This window comes from Lycorma delicatula, chromosome 1 (assembly GCF_047948215.1).
Source record: "Lycorma delicatula isolate Av1 chromosome 1, ASM4794821v1, whole genome shotgun sequence".
Lineage (NCBI taxonomy): Eukaryota > Metazoa > Arthropoda > Insecta > Hemiptera > Fulgoridae > Lycorma > Lycorma delicatula.
This window is the reverse complement of record NC_134455.1, coordinates 222623461-222645363: the sequence shown is the minus strand read 5'-3', so window position 1 is coordinate 222645363 and position 21903 is coordinate 222623461. Positions and strand designations below refer to the sequence as shown.

The 21903-nt window shown below is 42.0% G+C and overlaps 1 protein-coding gene across 1 annotated transcript in view; it reads right to left on the bottom strand.

Annotated features, from left to right (window-relative positions):
* The window catches only part of LOC142328999 (U3 small nucleolar RNA-associated protein 15 homolog), a 72120-nt gene extending 50589 nt beyond the window's left edge, over positions 1-21531 (bottom strand). Inside the window, exons 1-2 of the mRNA XM_075373239.1 lie at positions 21352-21531; positions 1117-1209 (exon numbers count right to left, since the gene is read on the bottom strand). Of these exons, the coding sequence (XP_075229354.1) occupies positions 1117-1209; positions 21352-21441 (183 nt within the window). The 5' untranslated portion in view covers positions 21442-21531. The remainder of the gene's footprint in view (positions 1-1116; positions 1210-21351) is intronic.
* Between the last annotated feature and the right edge of the window lie 372 nt (positions 21532-21903).

Sequence of the window (21903 nt, the reverse complement as noted above, 5' to 3'; positions counted from 1 at the left end):
CCATTGTAATGTTAATGAAACTTTTATTTATTAAGGTTGTTCAGAAGGTTCTCTGCCTGACTAGAGAAAGTTGTCTAGTGACATGGAAAATATGACCAAATTACTATGATACTTTTCAAGTACAATCCGTTAGATGGCATGCTGCTAAGTTTCACATGTATGACTTTTAGTTGCTTGTTTGTGGTGATGAAGAAAAGCAAACAAGTTTTGACTTTTTCTGAAAATGGATAAAATTAAGGTTACAGCTGTTATAAAGTACTTAGTTTTAAAAGGTTTAACCCTAAATGTCATAAAAAAAAATTATTTTCTGCTTTTCAAAATGTAACAATGTTTTGGGTAAGAAAAAACTTTCCGCTCAATTGGGCTGCTTTTGTAAATAGTTGATCAAAAATGCATTCAACTCAACACTTCTCAAGGGTGTTTAGGCCTATTTAAACATAATTCCATTAAGTTTCTTTGACATTTCATAACTGTGGATAAACATGGATCCAACATTACACACCAGAAACTAATAGCAGTCCAAACAGTGAGTGGGAGCAGATGAAAGAGTGTCAAAAAAAACTAAAATTTTTCCTTCATCTGAAGGAAAAGTCATGGCAGGTTTTTGAGATTCTTGTAGTGTGGTACTCATAGACTACCCGGGAAAAGGCAAGACCAGGGTATATTATGATTCATTATTGGACCAATTCAAGGGTGCAATTCAGGCTAAATATCCACATCTGGCCAAAAAAAAAGTGCTATTTTATTACGATAATGCACCTGCACACATGTCTAATTGTTGCTGCAAAACTCCATGACCTATGCTTCAAAGTAATTCTATATCCTTTGTATTCACCAAATTTGGCACAAAGCAATTATTTTCTCTTCCCAAACCTGAAACAATCACTTATAATAATCAATCGTAAAATTACCTACAAAATCAATTTTCTAAACATCTCATCTTTTATAAGTCTGGATAATTAACAATAATTTTTCATATGACATTACTTTTTCTCATATCAAATGTTTTCAGCACATCGTGAAGTTTTCATCTGTCAATTTAAGCACAATAACTAATGAAACAAATATTACCACAGTATTTCAACTGAAAATTATCAAAAATATAAATATACTTACTCTAACAGAACAAGTAACAGCAAAATAATGAGGTTCAACAGGTGAAAAGTCAATATTATCAATAGTACCAAATTCTTTTACTAGCACCGGAACCTGAAATTAAAGTGAAAAAAGTACTGAAAATATTAATTATATAATACTCTGTTAGGATTAAACCTAACTACAGTTACTTTACACTTCTGTAATAATAAAAAAAATTACATTTAAGTGATTTATTTACATTTTATTAGCTGAACATGTTTTTAAAACAAAACACATACATTAAAATCTGCTATTCAAGATGTTACTCTTCAATCAATTATAATATATATTTACATACATATTCAAATTAGCATTCCTGGTAATACTATTAGTAAATTGCTGGCAGTAGCTCTAAAATGCCTTTGAGGATGGTAGCCTCATCGTATTAATTACCTAAAATGGAAGCTGTTGCTGAATCAGCATCAGGGTTAGTGCATTCTCCGAAAGTGATGTGCAGTGCTTGGTTCCTTAGACAAGTGGACAGTTGGGGAAAAAGCAAATAAAGAATAATAAATGTAATGATTAAGAAAGAAGGAGCAAGCAAAAGGAGAAGGAAATAGCTAGGATGGCAACAATGAATGTAACACTGACAGGAAAGACAGAGGAAATAGTGGACTGCGTGAGATTACAATTGTTTTGTTAGGACTACATGAGACTAAATGTGAAGGAAAGGGGAAGAAGCTTGGAGAGGGATTTACACCGTTTTGGAAAGGAGAAAAAAAAATGGAGTAGGATTTACAAGAGTGGCGACATAATACTGAAGAAATGGAATGCCCCAGGAACAGAATAAAAGTACGAATTAAATTTAAAAATGGAAAGTAGTTTATTCAAGTATATGCTCTGCAGACTGGGAATCAAGAAAATATAAAAGAATTCCTCAGTAAAGTTGATGAAGAAATAAATAGGGAAGAGGAAATAGTTATGGGAGACTTAAATGTGCAGGTAGGAAAGGAGATGCACAATGCAGAGGACTTAGTAGAGCATTAGGGTTTTTAAAACATGGAAACAAGAATGGCGTAGGAAAGCTATTGGTCAAATTCTGCAAGAGAAATAGCTTGATTGTGGGCAACACTTGGTTTTGCAAGAAGAATTCAAATAAGATAACCAGGTTGGATGGGGGAAAGGAGAATGGATGAAGACAGTTATAGATTACTTCCTAACTGAGAAAGAAGAAATGCTAGATGTTACAGTCAGACTCAACATTGCTTTTTAAAGGGGACCACAGACTTGTTTTGGCAAAGATAAGATGTGGGAAGATCATGAAGTTGAAGGAAGGAGTTTGGAAATTTGGAAACCAACTAGTAGAGAAGACTTCCATGAGGGTATTAAAAGAATGTTACAAACTAATGAAATAGGTGATATGGAGGAAGAGTGGATAAGGTTCAAAGAGGTTTTGTCGGCAATGCAGTAAGGGTGTGTAGAGTTACAATGGAAAGGTGTTACCTTTCCCTTGGAAAGGTAACACCTTTCCAAAGAAAGACCACCCAGCAATTATAATAAAGTAAACCACCAAGCCCTTTGGAAGTAAAAGATGCTCCACTGCCTCTTTTACTTCCACAGGTAGAAAAAAGAATCATGGAATAAGTGGGGATAAAAAAGGGAGGGTAAGAAGAAGAGAAAGTACTAAATAATTAAAAACTAGTGCCAAAGAATTGTTAAAGAAGAAAAAAGATGTTGGTCAGAATTTACAGAAGGGTTTGAAAAGATATAATTAAAGGAAAGAAGAAATTTTACGGCATGATTAGGAAAACAAAAAACCAAAAAAGGGTGGATAGCTTAATCAAGGGTAATGGGGATAAAATACTGGAGGACAGCGTGAAAATAAGAGAAAGATGGAAAGAGTATTTTCAGGGGCTGCTCAATATCCAATGGGAAGACTCAGTAGAGAAAGAAGTAGATCCAAGAGGGAAGGACAGAGACATAAACATAGCAGAGGTAGAGATAGTTCTGAATAAAATGTGGCAATGAAGAGCAGCAGGAACTGATAAGAGTAGCAGGACAATCTGGTACACATTGGTTGAACAGAGTGATGATGGCATCACAGAGGCAGAAAAAAGACCGAATGATTGGAATAAAAGGATAATTATCCCTATTTTTAAGAAACGAGATAAAAAGAAGTACAGAAGTTACAGAGGGTACCTCTGACCTCCCAGTACCCAATATGGGGAGTCACACTGATTTGCTGTAAAGATACGACTGAGACAAGGGAGTGTACTCCTCTATTTTTCATCATAGTGACGGATGAAATACAAGTTTTCTTTTCCTAAGTGCACAATAAAATGGCGTTATCAGTGCCTGGACACAATATTTATATTTTAAATACATAAATATTAAAAATTAACATTGGTATAAACAGCTGGAACTACTGTAGAAAATTCAAATAACTGAATGTTATTTAGGTGGGTCCTAAGAAATCGTGAAACATAAGAAAACATCATTTCATTATCCTGCAACATAATTCGCATGTCAGTCCCTAGTTTAAAATTGCAATGTCATACTGCCTAACAGGCAAATTCCACAAGGATGTGGTGTACAGTTAGTTGGCAGTCAAAGCAAGCACAAATAGGTGCATCTGTTGGAGTCATCAGATATTCATGAGTGAGCCTAGTGTGCCCTATTGGCTCAGTAGAAGCGAAAAATGCATATAAGACCATTTTAAATGTCATTAGACATTTTACCTTTAAACGCGTTACCCCTGTCACTCATTGGTCAAACCACAATCCTAGAAATGTAACCCACATGCATGCTTCAACTGGTTTATCATGTAAAAACAGTTGAGAGTCATGTTCCCTCAACCAAGAAAAACAAATGCACTTCGCTTTCTCCAGAGTAAATGTGAATCCAGTTGTTTTACACCACAATTCTAAACAGGTTATTGTGTTTTGAAGTAGCCTCTCACCAGTACTTAAATACTAGATGCTATGTAAATTGAGAGAAATCATCTACAAATAAAGAACACAATTGATTTTTGCTCGCAATTTGTTATACTATTTATGTCTGCAGTCAACAAAGTTAACAATTACGACACTTCCCTATGGAACTCTGTTTTCTAGTATGAAACTTTCGGATAACATTGTTCCAACTCGAACAAGAAAGGACCGACTCTTGAGGAAATTCCTGATAAATACAAGATTTTCCATTCATGAAGTGTATTTAAGAGTTCTCTCCTCCACGCCATATTGCATGTCTTTTGCAAATCGACAAAAACAGCAACCAGGCATTGACAAAGTAAAGAGGCATTCTGAATAACAGCTTCCAACATAACTCATGATCAATGTATGATCTACCTTGGCGGAAACCATTGTTCTGGGGCAATTAAGGTGTTTCTCTCAAGGTACTACACTAGATGACGGTTTACCATATGTTCCATCACCTTGCACAAGGTACTGGTAAAGGAGATAGGACAACTTGCAGGGCATGATTTACCTACCAGGTTTCAGTACAGAGATTACCAGTGCTTGACAAAGAATCTGGAAACACCTGGTCAGGGAATATTATATTATAGATACACAAAACATGTCACATTGCAATACCTGGGAGGTGTGATTACATACTAAGCCCAATATTATCATTTCCGGGAGAAGTGTTACGAGAATTATTCATGGCATACCTTAGCTCATTATAAGAAAAGGGTATGTTTAATTTATTTTGCGAGTCTCCAATCACAAACAGGATATTTTCTACCTGCAACTAATATTTCACAAACTCATTAGTTTGTGAGATTCAGCAGAAAGCTTAATCTGAGCAGCAGATTAGAGGATTCTGCTGCTTTGCAGTCTAATCAGCTGCAGTGACTGTACCAATTCACATAGCTCGAACCTTTTTCCATACAACAGATGATGGTGTAATCCAAGAAATGGAATCAACATAATTCATTCAAGACTTTCGTTTATTATACTGAAACACTTGATGGCAAACAATCCTCGCACTGTGCAAGGCACAGAGGAATGCAGTCATAGTTCTTCGATTGAAATTATGTAAAGGTACTGCACCAATCTCTTAGTGCATGCCTGCAGTCTTCATCCCACCAAGGAACAGCAGGCTAACTTGGATTTCCAGATGTTTAAGGGATGAATTCATTTGCACTATCAAGAATTTTTTGTGAAAACTTGGCAAGTTGGTAGATCATGCTACCGCTCTTGTCATACTGGCCAAAGGAATCCTTGTACCAGACCCAGTCTGCTTTCTGAATCACCAACCTGCGTGGCTGACCCTAAGGTCACCGACTGAAATAACAACTGATCTATGATTACTTCCAAAGAAATTTTCAGACACGCCAGGTAAGACGTGAGAGTAGGATTACTGAACTTATGGACTGATTGATACATGAAAGTGGACCTGATGAAGATGAAACAAATGTGTATGATCCATCATTCAATAAGCAGATATTCCAGTTCTGCCTCAGTCAACCAACTATAATGCCTCAGGAAGAACATAATGTTGAGTCCCATGAATAATGCTGAAATGGCCAACTATTAGGCAGGATAAAGAAATCTGGGAAAACAGACTGGACAGATCATCTTCACTGATTTCAGAATTTGAAGAAAGGTATAAGCTGCAGATATTCATTTTGAATGGCACCAATATTTTCACTGAGACTGCAGGGATATTTGTTGTTACCAGAATACAGGCGGCCATTATGTTTTCCTTGAGGAAAACTACCTACAGCTACACCATCATGTCCTCTCTCCTCAGTTTGATGGTTGCATCTATCACAGATGTATCCGCAAAAGGGCAAATCATCTTGGGGACAGAGGCGAGTCTCCTGCAGACACAGTATTAAAGGATTTTCTTCCTTTAATATGAACTCAATAGCCTCACCATGAGAACAGAAACTGCAAACATTCCTATGAACAATATTGGTACTCATGAAAATATTATTTTCCTACTACAGTATATGCAAAACTCTGCACACAGATTATTTGTCAAATAAAATGTTTTTTTTTCTATTGATAACTTTTAAGAAGAGTTTCATTTCTTCAGGCACTTCATCGGCCTCTATATCCTTGAACTGAATTGCCCTCAAGATGGTGGCAGGGACTTGGAAGCCTGGAGATACCATACCAGAGTTTTTAGTAAATCCCTTCTTAGGGATCTTGTTAGTTTGATGTGTTGTTGGTGCAGCTTGAACCTTCTCTGGTGATAGATTGATTGAAGTGGTTTTCAGTAAACCACTATCGGAATTTTTAGCAAAAGTTACCTTCTTGCCAGTACTCAATGCTGTAATACCAGCCATGATGGACTTTACTTGGTATTATAAGGTCAGTTCTTTGCAAGCTACACATTCATTCTCTTTTTGTATATTGTTTGAAGAAAGAGCCTGAACAAAACTTACACCGGATTGTACAGGATTCCTCATCCTGAGTGACTTTCTATATTCCCATTAAGCCACAGGAGAGGGAACTTTCTCTTCAGTACATATTTTCAAAATAGCTTTCTCTTCTTTGTAAATGGGGCATTCTTGAGACTTTGCCGAGTGTGGACCTTTACAATTTGCACATTTTTCTACCTCGGTGCATGTGATGTCATCATGTCCTATACTGCTGCAACAGGAACAAACTTATTCTTTGCACAATCATCTTTGTTGGGGCCAAAACCCTGACACTGGAAACAGAGACTGGGGTTTAAATATATATGGTCGTACATGTAGGTAACCTACTTTTATTGTCAGAACAGTCGGACTTGAAAAGGTTAGAATTAGCAAGGATGTCTATATATCATCCCAACCCCATAGGGGAAGACACCCGCTTTGAGACGCTTCCGGTCACTACCCCCCCCCCCCCCGTTCATATCCCTGATGGGAGTTTTTTTACATCTTACAGTAATAAGCCAGGACTCGTTGGGATGCCGCCGTCGATATAAATACCTCGGTAGACATTTACATCGGTGATTTTTAAACTAAGCTTTTGCCTTCGCTGTAGGCCTCGTCCAGACATCTTGAATGTCCTACATCGTTGCCCTCTGAACTAGCTAACAGAGTTCGCGGAATCACGAACCCCGCACCTTGTTCTACTTTTACTGAGCCACTTTCTTGTAAATGTCTCAAGATTTCGAAGCAAATTCAAAAACAATATACCACCAAAAATGTTCGCAACGAAAATTTAGTCCTACTTTCCTTAGTGAACTCAGCTTCAGTTCATACCTTAGACTTGGTTAATTTACAAACTCCGATCTGGTCGACAAGGGAGAGAAGGACAGACCTCCTACTACCACTCAGCTCCATTGCAGACTCCCGCGTAATATTTACTTCACTTACTACCATCATTGAAATGCTGCATGGGAATCCATGCCCTCGGCAGTCACCATTCGGCCGACAGTGATGTTTGCTCATTCAAAAATTGCCCTCGTCAAAACAGCGCTGCAACTCACGGCTGCATGGTAACCCGTACACTCGGCAATGCAGTCGCCGTTCCGGCGACAGCTAACATTCAGATAATAATCACCACAATTTCTATCTAACCGAGGCTCGATGACAACACGCCTACCTCCGGCCAATCAACTGCCCAGGCGGTCCCTAGCCACCCGGGGTGCTACTCTACTTCCCTTCAGCCGTCCTGCTCAGAGCGAGGAAACGCAGGAAGCCAGTCACAATAGTCCATTCTCTACAAGTCTTCCAGCTGACTCGCAGATCAAAGAAGGAATACACTCTCTCGAGTTCCCTAACAGTTCTGGTACGTTTAGCCTCGTACCGAGGACAAGCATAAAGGACATGGTCCATAGTGTCGTCGACCCTACAATCCGGGAACAGGCCCGAATCAACCAAACCAAACATAGCCAAACTATTCCTAAAAGCACCATGTCCTGAAAGGAATCGAGTTGTGTACCGATTGACAAAGACCCACCTAATTGCTCGCAGCTCCACAAATTTTGGAAAAATACTATGCATGTATCGACCAGTAGAAGAATCGTTCCACCTAGTTTGCCAAGACTCAAAATCTTGGTCTTAGATTTCTTGCATACGCCCAGAAGTATGAAGGCTTCCCTTCTTAGAAACATACCGCTTGCTACGTTCCGTAGCTAGAATACCAATGGGTTTAATGCCGGTGATCACAAAGACTGCCTCTCTCAAGACAGTTCTGTAGCCACCGACAACAGCTAACAATAGAGGACGTTGGGCTGGCAGTAGAATGTACCTATAACATTGGAATTGTAAACGATTAGCCCAGACGGGCGCAACGTACAACATTACGGCCCCACAGACACCTTTGTAAAGAATATGCATGGTACGATAATTCAACCCCCAATCGGGATGGATGACTCTACGAACACCAAAGAAGGCATCAATGTCCTTCCTTGCGACAAACTGAAAGTACTCCTTGCATTGAAGCCTCTCATCAAGGAAGACACCCAGATATTTCTGAACGGAGACATACCTAATCGGAAGGCCGACCATCACGACACTTGGGTGACGAGTCCCGGCTAGATGTCTTTTAAGAAGCATCATAGTGGTTTTCTTCGAACTGAAAACCGTCTTAAGCTGACGATTCCACAACCTAAAAACCTTGCATGCCTGTGTCGCCCTGAGCCCTATTTCGGCACGCGAGTTGCCCTCGACCAGCAGCAACCAATCGTCGGCATAAGCCACGATGCGGCAGCCACTGAGCATCCGCAACCGCATGAGAGTCGAACTCAACGACCCAGACGAGTGGACCTAAAACAAGAATATTTGAAAATCTAGCCCAATCCGCCCGCCTGTGCAGGATGTGCTTCTGCTGAACAGAAACGTTCCTCCTATAGACATCGCGCAGCCCGCCTACCAACTCAAAAACTATTAGTCGATGATCACTCGTGCAATCATCCACTACTGACCAGTTCTGAATACTACCACGGATACCAATGGTAACATAGATGTTGGTACCATGAAAGGCCCTCCACAACCCAACTGCACCGGTGAAGGTAGACAATTTGCCAATTAGACAAGGCATTAGGCTTCTTCCACAGTACGGCAGATTTACTGTCTCCAACGAAAAATTTCCTCCAGCCAGGGAAACCTGGCCGATCACCCTTGACCATGTACCGGTGTTGTAAAAGAACAACATCGATGCTCCGTTTTTCGGCAACTTCATCTAACTCAACCTGAATCACATAGGCACCCTGGGCATTTAGCTGACCGAACCTAACCATCGAGAGGGTTGAAGTATATCTCAACTGCCTTCTTGTAACATCCACACTCCTTACTATTCACGGAGTGCCTATGACTCTTGCAGAACCTTTTACAGTTGACGCAAGTAGGAGCCTCTTTTTTCTGCGGATAATCGTCACGCTTGTGGCCCTCTTCATCACAATGCGCACAGACCGACGCATACTAGCAGAATTTGGCCCTATGGCCGAAGCGACATCTGAAGCATCGCTGCACATCAAAGTACTCCTAACGCGGCAGAATGCGAAATCCAGAAAGATACTACCCTCCGACAAGAACTTCTGGAAGAGACCAGCGCCTAACTCAAAAACTCCGTGATACCTTGGAGCATCACCGTTTCCCTGTTTTGAAGATAAGCCTGCATTCTTTCCTGAACGCAGTTCTGTTCCCTCATGAGGGTCAGAACCTCCTCAACAGAAAGTCTGTCAAAGGCCTTCGACCGCGCTTGGGGTCAACCTTGACTTCAAGCTTCTTGACAGCAGGAGAGTCCTAGATGACTCGGACCGTCTCCTTGTTATCCGCAACGACGACTAGAACCCTGATGGTCTCTTAGATGTCCCTGATCCTTAGGCCTTTCCGGTTGTCACGAAGGGCGCCTGAAAGTCCTTTTTAAGCTCCGTGCTGGTCTTTGGTGAACCCTCCGGTTTCTTGGTATCTTTTTCCGCGAACGACCTCACCATAGCGCCTGGGTTGTGCTGGAGCAGGAGCTGGTATTTGAACTACCTTTACCTCCTTGGTCTTGGAGGCCAGTCTCACAGCCTTCTGCCACAGCAGAAAAAGGCTTCCTGAAGTTTCAACAAGCGAGGAAAGATTCTCTTCCCCACACCTGAACCGATGCTGCCGGGAAGAACAAGAAACTCAATTAGGTAGTCCAGGTCGCCCTGGTCTGCCTTGGCCATCACTTTACGGAATGCCTCTACCGCAGGATTAGGCTTACCCCGCGTGGGTGTCCCTGTATCCATCTCCGAAGACTCATCCGCCAACGAAGTCATAGGAACAGGCTCCGGCTTACTCTTCCGCCTGGACTTCTTCACCTCGGTAAGCTCTGTCATGGTCGGAGATTCCCTAACTTGTCCTGACATGATTAACGAGACGCTCGCTGTCTTCCTCTTAACTAGAATATTGGGCAAGCCATCTGGTGTGACGATGCCCGCAGCGAGCCACGGGCAGATGGATACCTTAAGTATTCTCCTGTCACTGTTCGTACTTTTTAGCCGCTTCTGGATCAGTTATAAAACTACGAATTACGGCCCTTGTTCTTAATAGAACGCGAATAGCACTAAAGGGAGTATTCCCTTAGTCGTGGCGGGGACTTACGATCAGAAGTCGTTGCCACTTCTTTGCCGCGGTGAGGTGGGTACACGTTCGTAGAAATCTGTGCCTTTTACACCGCAAGGAAGGGGCAAATTGGGAGTTTAACTAAATTGATGCTTAATAGCAGCCGCAGTATGCAGTCAGAAAAGCCTCAAACTGTCGGAGGTACACACGCTACCGACAGTCAAAACACTAACAGCAAACCAAATAGCCACAGAAATCTCTGGATGCATTCAAAGGACCAGAGGTTTGTCGGTACATCAATACTACTCTCCCTTCTCACAACCCTTTGCACTGGCATGACTGACTGAGGTGACAACTCTGTAATTTCAGATAACTCAACATCAGCCAAGTCACGGCAAAAGATAACTCCCCTGCTGAAATTCAGTGTCTTATCCACTCCACTACCACACCGTCTTTCCCTAGATATTTAAGGGTAAGAAGTTTTTGGCTTTGTTCCTCATTACTTCAATCAACAATGTGCCACTGATATTTTTAATAGATTTTGGAGAACCGCAAAGCTGTTACAATAAACTTATTTATCAGGAAGGGAGAAACTGACCAAACGATTTACCTTTCTCGCTGTATCTAACCACAAGAAACCTTACAAAGGAAAATTTCACCCCTTCTGTAATGTTTCATGTTTCCTTATCACTAGCTAAATCTTCGGCTAATGATGTCGACCAAAGTCTCTTTTAACTCCTGGATTGCTGGTTTTTTTCAGGTGGACCAACTACCACCGGGGAATTTTTAACTGTAATTGACATTTAGTTGCCACGAGTACCGGCAATATTTCCGACCACTCCAGCAGACTGCGAGCCTGCTGGAGCTAGGAATGCATTCAACTGGGCCCGCCCTAGTGCCCAGAGGACATTGTTTGAGACTCAATAGTTTCCACCCTGGGTTACAGTTGCGTTTCGAAAGGTTGCAACGGCACCTTACTGTGCCGTGTTACTGTGTAATTGTGTAAGGGTATAAGTTGTAATTTGTGTAGTGTTCTTGATGTAGTGTAGGTATACTGTAAAGCAACGACAGAGGAAGAGAGGGCCTTCCGACGGTCAAGGAAGACGTTGCGCTCACCGCGCCCCCCGCTGACTTCCTCCACCGACCAGTCAGAAGAGGAGGCAACGGACGAGACGGTTTTGGGCAAGCTCAGGGCGCGGAAGCGCAGGAAGGAGGTGAGTGAAGACGCGGAAGAGGCCCACCACCCGACCATGAAGTCGCTTCTGGAAGAAATTCAGGTCCTGCTGCTTCTATGTGAGGCGAGCCCAGAAGTGAGCGACATTTTCAAGGAGACGGCCGGCAGAGTCATGGAAAAGGCGCAAAGGGTTGCGACGACGATGCAGGGCACTCAAGGGACTGCGAACCTGGACAATAAGCATACCCAGACGGCAGGGTCGGATCTCGCCGCGATCCAGGCAGCGCTGAAGAAGGGGGAGGTCCAAGACCTGAAGGAGCTTGCTGAAAAAAGGTGGCCCCAACAGGCCTTCGAGCTAGTCGAGGAGGTGCGGGGCTTACCCAAGGCGGATGACGAGCGTGCATGTGTCTATGTGCTGGACCTTGAGGGCGACAAGAAGTCAAAAATAGCTTGCCGGGTCTGCGACCTGGCACCCGGTATAAAGAGGAAGCTGAACAGTGGCGCTATGCTCCCAGGCACTGTGGTGCGACATGTCGCGGCCACAGACGTTATTGGGGAAAAAGAGGAGATCGACCCGTCGGGAAACCTGTACGTGATACCAGTTAAAGGGGAAGACATAACTGCTGTCGACTGGTTGCTATCTGGTCTGGAAACCGTTTCAACGTACGAGGTACACCCGGTGACTGTTGCGGCGCCATGGGGTAAACTGGGTAGCATAGTTAAAAACACCCTGGAATTCTGGGCAAGAAAGCATAAAAGGAAGGTTACTATGTTTCACTCAGGGGACCCGACCGAGGAACGGCGTGAGAGGCAGACCGAGACCGTGGTCCTACGGCAGATGGGCAAGTCCTATGCAGAGCTACTACGCCAAGTGAAGGTAACAGTGGGAGAGGAACTGGCTCCTAACATACTCTCAGTTCGTAAAGGCAGGGGCGAGGATGTCGAGGTACGGGTGCGGGCGGGGACCAACTCTGCCCAATCCCTACGAGAGAAATTGGCACAGTAGGCGCCAGAGGTGAAGATTGGTGGGAAAGGGCAGTTGGACAGAAAAGAGGTTGTCCACATTAGAGATCTTGACGCTGAAGTGACTAAGGAGGAGGTGATGGCGGCGGTACAACGCGCGCTGGAGGGAAAGACGTCTGCTAGGATCACGTCGGTCCGCCAAGCATATGGACAAACGCAGAACGCCACTGTGGTGCTGCCGTTGGAAGAGGCGAAGAGGCTTACGTCCACCGGGAGGCTCCTTGTAGGGTGGCAATCGTGTCGAGCGGAGATACGAAGACCAGATGTTAACTGCTTTCGCTGTTGGGAGACGGGTCATGTTGCGGCACACTGCACGGGTCCCGATAGGAGAGCCTGTTGTTACAATTGCGGGGCGACGGGGCACAAGAGGGCAGAGTGCCGGGAACCCACCAAATGCGTGGGTTGTGGAGTGATTGGGCATAGACTGGGTAGCAGGGACTGTAAACACGTTCGGAAATGAAGTGTTTACAGCTCAACGTAAACAGAGCCGTGGCTGCCCATGACTTGGCATGGGCGGCAGCGCTGGTTGGAGGATACGACCTACTGCTGGTCGTGGAACCTAATCAGCGACTGGTTAACTCAGGCCACTGGTATGTTGACCAGGATGGCGATGCTGCTATACGGAATGTCACCGGCAGGTTTGCAGTCACGAAGGTAGTTAGAGGTAGAGGGTTCGTGGCTGTAGACATCCATCAACTCACGGTGATCAATGGGTACATCTCTCCCAACAGCGGAATGGATCGACATGAAGAATTCATCGGAAACCTGGAGGAATGCATACGAAGGGCTGGGTTCCCGGTACTTTTGACCGGGGACTTCAACTCCGAATGCACTGAACTCGGAGGGTGCCGGTCCACGCGGAGAGGCTACACCCTAGCTACAATGCTTGGGGCCGCGGGACTGGTGGTCATGAACACGCCTAGGGTGCCTACATACGACGCAAGGGGTGATGGATCGGTGTTGGATCTGACAGCGGCCTCAGATAGGGTGGCAAGAAGGATAGTGGGCTGGCAGGTAGTAGAAGATGATTTTGCCAGCGACCACAAGGCCATAATTTTTGAAATACAAGGAGGCGGAAGGGGTCTAGAGGAACAGGAGGAAACGGAGGTGTTCCACGCGGCACGAAGAAGCCTTTGTAGAGCCATTAAGGCTGCCAAACAAGAGGCGTGGCAACACCTCGTGGAAGACCTGGAGCAAGATCCGTGGGGCAGGGCCTACCAGATCGTCACCAAGAAGTTTGGTAGGCGCCTGACCCCATTGACAAGGGAACAGTCTCTCACAGCGATAACGGAGCTCTTCCACGTCGAAGAGGAGGAATGGGAACCGATAGCTGGTGATCAACAAAGGCGCTTCACTGTAGAAGAACTACAGTGGGCGTCCAAGAAGATGAGCCTGCGGAAGAGCCCGGGCCCAGATAACATCCCTGGGTCCATCGTGAAGGTGTTGGTGGATAGGCACCCGTGGACGGTGTTAGACATGTTCAGTGGGGCATTGTCCACGGGGAGTTTTCCCGGCTGTTGGAAGGAGGCCAGGTTGGTCCTCCTCCCGAAACCGGGAGCCGAAGAAACCAGGAAATACCGGCCGATCTGCCTCATCAACACGATGGGAAAGCTGTATGAGAGACTGATCGCTGAAAGACTGCGGTCGGAGATTGAGGCGGGCGGAGGTCTTTCCCCAGACCAGTACGGCTTCGTTCGGGGAAGATCGACCGTCGACGCCGTCCGACGGGTGCTAGAGTGGGCCAGAGTTCAGTCGGCAGGCACGTGGCGACGAAGGAAAATCCCATTGATCATTCTCCTAGACATCAGGAATGCATTTAACAGCGTGCCATGGGGAGTGATCATGGGAATACTCCGGGAGAGAGGGATCAGCGGCTACTTGCTCGCCGTAATAAATGACTATCTGCATGAGAGATCTCTGCGGGTACGCACAGAGGAAGGAGAAGATGACTTCAACATGTTTGGAGGCGTTCCGCAGGGGTCGGTGCTTGGGCCTCTTCTTTGGAACATCGCGTACGACGGCCTTCTGCGGGAAGAACTCCCGGAAGGATGCCAGTCGGTCGCGTACGCAGATGACCTCGCGCTGATGGTGTCGGGACGGACGGAGGAGGAGGTAGAAGATAAGGCAAACTTGGCGGTGGCAGTCGTCAGCAGATGGCTGGGGGAGAGAGGACTACGACTGGCACCGCACAAGACGGCAGCTGTCCCGATCACCGGCAGAAGAAGACTGAGAGGAATGTCCTTCATGGTAGACGACGTACGGGTCCACACGTCCGGTTGCGCTAAGTACCTGGGCGTGTGGATTGACAAGAATGGGCTGTCTAACACCCACCTCAGAGAGGTCACTAAGAGGGCCGAGAAGATACAAGACGCTCTACAAAAACTAATGGGCAACAAGAGCGGACCACGGGCGAGCAAGCGACGGCTGATCCTTTCAGTGGTTTCCTCCGTCTTGCTGTACGCGGTCCCGGCCTGGAAGGACGCACTTTCGAGAAAGAAGAACGTACGGATGCTAGCCTCCCTTACCAGAAGAGCGGCGATTCGCATAACATCGGCGTACCGCACCGTATCTGGATGCGCAGTGGCAGTCATCGCAGGGGTGCCTCCCATCGAGCTGCGGGCCACGCAGCTGGTCTCCACATACGAAGGAACGCCGAAGGCGGAAGCCGGGAGGCAGCTGATGGTCAACTGGCAGGAGATGTGGAGAACGGCTACGGCTGGGGCTGGGGCATGGACCAGGAGACTGATCCCGGACTTGGGACCGTGGGTCAGGCGGAGGCATGGGGAGGTAGATTACTTCCTCACGCAGTTCCTGTCTGGACACGGGGAGTTCGGGGTCTACCTACATCGGTTCAAGAGAAGACGGACACCGAGGTGCTTCTACTGCGGTCAGGATGACACGCCGGAGCACACCTTTTACGAGTGCGAAAGGTGGGCTGTGGTCCGGCGTAGGCATGGCACAGATGGCCTCACTCCAGAAACAACTGTAGCTCACATGCTGAAAGGGAAGAGAGAATGGGATGCGGTACAGAGCATGGTGGCTAGCATCCTGAAGACGAAGGAGGTACATGGAAGAGAGTGGGGAGAAGACTTCTAGGCGCGGGTAAGCAGCAATGTCCCTAGCAAGTATACTGTGTGTTTCTTCTACTATATATATTATTTTTGTGTTGTATGGTATTGTGAATTCATTGTCTCCATTGTCACTGTGGTTGGTACTCTACGGCCGGCTCGAGATGACAAGCACGATCGCTTCGACCGTGTGCAGGAGGGCCACGGCTAGAGGTGACATCGCCGAAGAGACAACATGAAGTGGGTTTCATTTATTATGTATTTTCCTTGTATTGTATGATTGTGGTATTATTTTATTTTATTGATTGTGTTCCTTCTAACGGTTACGAGGGCACTCACAGCGAACGTGCCCGCGGATTGCGGAAGGAGGAATAAGTTCAGACGCCAACGTGATGGGCTGCAACTGAAGGGAGGAAAAATAAATAAATAAATAAAATGCAGGGGGCGAATCGTGGTCGCCGTGCAGGGCCAGGGAGGCAGCCTGGATGCAGAGGACGCTTTGGCTCCTTCATATGCAAGAATGAAGGTCAGTTGGGGTGCTCCGATGATGCATTTGGGACCCTCAGGTGTGAGAGGGGGACGCGGCGGTTTGCCGGCTTCGCGCAATGCGTAGCCGGCAACCTAGTGTAGGGACGGGAAGGGTAGCCTCTAAGTGGAGGGATGTAGTGGTCGTCCAGAAGGGAGGGCTGCTGCATCCTGATGAAACTGAGAGGACCCCGATGGGACGCTAAAGAAAAGGCAAGACAGGGGGGCAGTCGACTGCCACGACACTCCGACATTCCTGCGCATAGCCTAACGGCGGTGGCCGGGGATGTTGGGGGTGTTTAAGAAAAAAAAAAAAAAAAAAAAAAAAAAAAAAAAAAAAGTATACTGTAAACCCACCGAGATGGTTTAGTGGTCTTCCAAAAACAGTTGATTTGGAAGTCGAGAGTTCAAGTCGTAATAAAGTAAGTTATTTTTACATGGATTTGAATACTAGATCGTGGATAGCGATGTTCTTTGGTGGCTGAGTTTCAATTAACCACAATCTCAGAAATGGTCGAACTGAGAGTGTACAAGCCTACAATTCATTTACACTCATACATATTATCTTCATTCATCCTTTGAAGTATTATCTGAACAGTAATTAACGGAGGCTAAACAGGAAAAAGTGTATGCTGTAGAGTTCTGCAGCTCATAGTGTAGTAGGAAAAAAGCTGCAAAGGCTAAAGCCATGGGAACGCCAACCCCCAAAGTCTTAAAGAGTAAGACTCCCCATCAGGGACAGAGGTAAGTAAAGGCAAAGTTGCACGAAGGGGGAGTAGTAAAACATGGTTATTTGCAGTATATGTGGTAATTTCGAGTGATAGTAAAGGACAGGTGCATAAACAGCTGGATGTGTGGATTGAATAATAGGAGTAAAGGGAATGAAGATCAGTGCAGAGAAAAGAAATGGTCTTAACCAAAGAAATGAGAGGGGGAAAGATACGGTAAAAATAAAGGATAAGGTACTGGAAGTAGTTGAAAGTTTTGACCATCTCGAGAGTGTAATAGCAACAGAGAACTTAGAGAGCTGAAGGATTTTATCAGTGTTAGGAGCTTGGTTTGGGATAAGAAAGTGAAAGGAAGTTCTTTATAAAACATATTTCTAACTATTTCAATTCTAACAAACAGGTTGGAAACATCTACAACCTCAGGACGGGAAGAGAGTAGAATAGAAAAGATGAAGATGACATTTTTGAGAAGTAATAATGTGGAAAATTAGAAGGAACAGAATTAGAAATGAGGATAATCAAAGTGGTTTGGGGATGGAGAGAATGACAGAAATAGTTGAGAAGAACAGAATGAAGTGATTCATGGAACAGAATGAAGAAAAATGCTGGAATGGAGGGAAAAGGAGACAGCAAGGTAGATCTGGAAGGTGAAGGAGGACTAATGTCCTCCTTCAAATCTCTTTGCCAGTGCAAGAGATTTGAAGAAGCAGAAAGGGTAGAGGAGTGGTAGAGGGAAAGAGAAGGCAATCACTGATGTAAAAAATGAATAAGGGATAAAAAGATTCAAATTAGTTCCCTTTAGCTGATAATTTTGTTGACCATTAAGCCCAGCAATGAAAATTACACAAAATGAATTACTACCACTTGGTAGTTCTTGCTCATATTTTATTTTTATTAGCTTTCATATTCAAATTTAAATTTTAATACTTGAACACGGTTCCTAAGAATCTAATTTTGGATTTTACTACTTTATTTGTATTCCTCTTTGTTTGCTTATAAAGCAAACTGTATTGTGGTTTTTCAATACTTCAGCGGAAGTTATTAATCATCTTGTGCAATTTTTAATATTGAATGTCTTAAAAACAAAATCTTAAAATATACATATTTTTGCCACTAAGAAATATTGCATGAGCAATAGAACTTAAAAACATTAACACAATCTAGTACAACTTTGGACAAAGCCATATCCAAAAAATAATTAACATATATGTATTCACAATATCACTTTTTAATTAATTTGAATTATTTAATAATTGTTTACTTCATCTTCTTGGTGCTAAAACCTGGATGAGTCTTGGGCTCCGCAATAATTTGCCACCACCACATCCCTCTCCCTCTGTCTCTCACATTTCCCTTCCATTCTGCTACCATAATTTCTCTCAAATCCACCATCCAACCATCCATTCATCCCAATCTTAACCATCTCTTTTTTATTATGTGTATTTTTACACACAATATTTTTTTTGGACACTGCCCCGTCATTTATCTTTGTTACATGTCCCAGTCATCACAGTCTATGAGCCTTTACAAACCACACAATATCTTCCCACAATAACTGTAAACTACATTTACAACATTTTTTAACATTAGGTACAACAAACCTTTATCAAAAATTTACTACACATACCACTGAATAATACCTACTCTGCAGACATTTCATGCCTGTCCTTCAGAATATTTTTATCTCTACTCTGTACGTAGCATTAGATTAAGTTGCTTTAGGACTACTAACTGAAAAAAAAAACTGTATAAATGGTCAGTTGGGGTATAAAATGGTACCCCAACCATTCAGTTGGGGTATAAATTGTATAAATGGTTAATTATATATAAGATAGTAGGGCTTCAACGCTCCTTCAAAAATGCTTTGAAGTAAGATCTCTCTGGAAAATTTTGATTAAGTCTAGTCCTCCATATGGTGGCCCTGGATAAATACAAGAATACAAGAAATTCAACTGACCTAATGGGGGGGGGAGAACTCTAGGACTTATAATCCTAGTTTTAAATTTGAAATAGGAAAATTTATTCCTACAAACTGAACTTTTAATCAACTTTATCAATAGACACTTCCGAAATAAAAAATACTTCACATGGTAATCTGAAAGGAAATATCCCATCGTTGGAAATAGAAAAGCAATTGTTAAGGATTTTGGAGAATCCAAAATGAAATCTAAGAAGGTTAGGAGCCTTCTGAAAACCCAAAATCAAAACTTAAAAATATGGATCTGTTTGCAACTTTAAACATAAATTCACTTTTAAAAGTAGCAAAATTAAAAGAATTGATCAAAATCCTAGATGAACAAAAGATTTTATTATGGCACTTAAGAAATTAGACATAAAGAAGAAAATATTGGTATTGCTGTAAATAGTATTAACCTAAGAATTCTTTCAAACAATATCAATTTTCATGAAAATTTGTAATTAGGCTTATCTAACCTAATTCTAAAGTTATATGTTCCTGATTAAAGTTATAAGTTTTTGAGGGTGAAAACTACCCTTTGTTAAAAAAAAATTCAAAAATCATACATTTAAACGTTTCATAGATTGAAATCATATTTAAATATGTAAATAAACATTTTTTTACGTTGTGGAATATAATTCCACAACTGAAATGTGGAATGAAATTTAAAAAAAATTAGTTTTCAACAATTTGAAATGTTTTAATGGTGCATTTATTAAAATCCCTTTAGTGTTTATAATATAATTTATGATTTACTGCAACGTTTTAACCCTCAATAACCACCCCTTAAAAAAAAATAATATGAGTAAATGAGGATACACTTATACATTTGTAGATACATTTATGTGTTCACATGTATTCATAAATGCTCTGAAACTGTCAAGAATATAAAAATTTATATGCTCTGAAAATTTCACCAAAAAAATGTGATTAGGTTTTCAATGATAACCTCCTTAATTTTTAAGCTATCCAATCGCTCAAAAAATCGCTTTGCAGGGAATTTCAAGGGCTACAAGGCATGTAAAGTTGAGATTCCTTGAGCCCTTCGTTTTTTTAATCTTTTAATTTAAAGGGCGTGGGTTGGGTGGTTCTCGTATTCAAATGCAAACTTCTAATGGTAATATCTCAATCAATTTTTATTCTATAGAAATAAAAAAACCAAAATTTTCAACAAAAAAAAATAGATTTTTGTACTCTAGCAATTTACATATTTTCTTTAGTTTTTGAATTGTGAAAAAAAGAAAATTTTTATGAAATTTCAACTTTTTCAAATTTAAATCAACCTTTTTTTCAAATCTAGGCATTCCAAACCAGTCAAACTTCTAGAACATACTGTTAGTACTTAAATAAAGTAAATTGTAAAAAGATTACATTCAATTCCAATTCTTGCATTAGTCATTTGTTTCATTGTTGATTTTTCAGGGAAAAAATCAACAACCAAAATCAACCCCCTGAAAAAGCTAAACAACCATTTTATTTTCATCATAACTCCATTAGTTTTCATGCTAATGACTTCTACCAAAGCTAATTTTAAAGGTCATTTCAAGTAATTTAAAAAATACCCTATCAGTTTTCCTTGAAAAATTTTCTGTTATTTAACATTGAAAGGTTCAACTTCAGTTTTCAGTGAACAAAAAGTTACCTTCAACAAGGCATAACTTGGTTCATATTGCATCCACAGAAATAAAAAAAGCCAGGGCAAAAACAGGACATATGAAAAAAATCTTATATATAAACATTGCCAAATCGGTTTCAGTAGACTCTAAAATGTAAAGAAAAGTTGGACCCCTTCACACAACATCCCCTAATAAAATCCGACCGGGCACAGTAACATTTTCTACTAATTCTTTGGAAATCCATTAAAAAAAAATACTTATTTTATTGTATAAGTATTTAAGTGTCTTGGTCAGGATATCAAAACTTAATTAAAAAAATATTTCTAGTGGTATATAATTAATTAAACATTTAATTTAGTAAACAGAGCTTATTTAAATATTTCCTATAATTCTAACTCGTCATACAAAATAAAAGTATTTGGTATGCTTCACCGGTACTACAAAATCTTGGTACAGAACAGGTGATAAGCACTAAACCACCTCTTAAAATAAGTTATTCTAAAGAAAATAAAAGGAAATGTAAAACAAATACATATGTACATAAACATGACCAGGCGATTTCCAAATTCTTAGGAAATCCGCTAAAAACAAACAGGTAAAACATATTCATAGCATAAACTTAGGTAGAAAAAAAGCATAAATAACAAAACACATAACCTAACTTTTCATTTATAAGCAACATGTAACTTAATAAGACATACTTACACCAAATTTACTCCAATACTTGGTTTCAGGAGTAATAGGCGGCCTCGGCTTTGAAAATAACTGGGTATTAGTCCTTTTAAAATACGACATAGCTCGTATTCGTTTACACACCTAATTAATAACTAACAATACACGTGCAAAAATCACATATCAGTAGATTTCTTAGTAGTGGCCTACAGCGCTTGTGTGGTGTGTAACTTTTATGTACTAATGAATTATGAAACGGGTACAGTAGTCTTCTAAATGCACGATTTTATATTGATTTAATTATTTTTCTGTTCAGTTTAAGCGTGCAATAGTTGTAATAAATGTAAATAAAAGCATTAAATACAACACTCAAATAACCAAACAAAAATGTTTTCGTGGGTTTTGTGATTTTGGTACTTTTTTCTGTTTTAGTGTCAAGTGATAAGTATTGGCTTTCTATCTGTGCGGATATTGTCCAAAACGTGAAACTTTAAATGACGCAAGACAATTAAATTACTATATTTTGGAAATGTTATTTACAAGCAAAAAAAAACCACTGATTTGTTCTGTGATTTTTGTTTATTT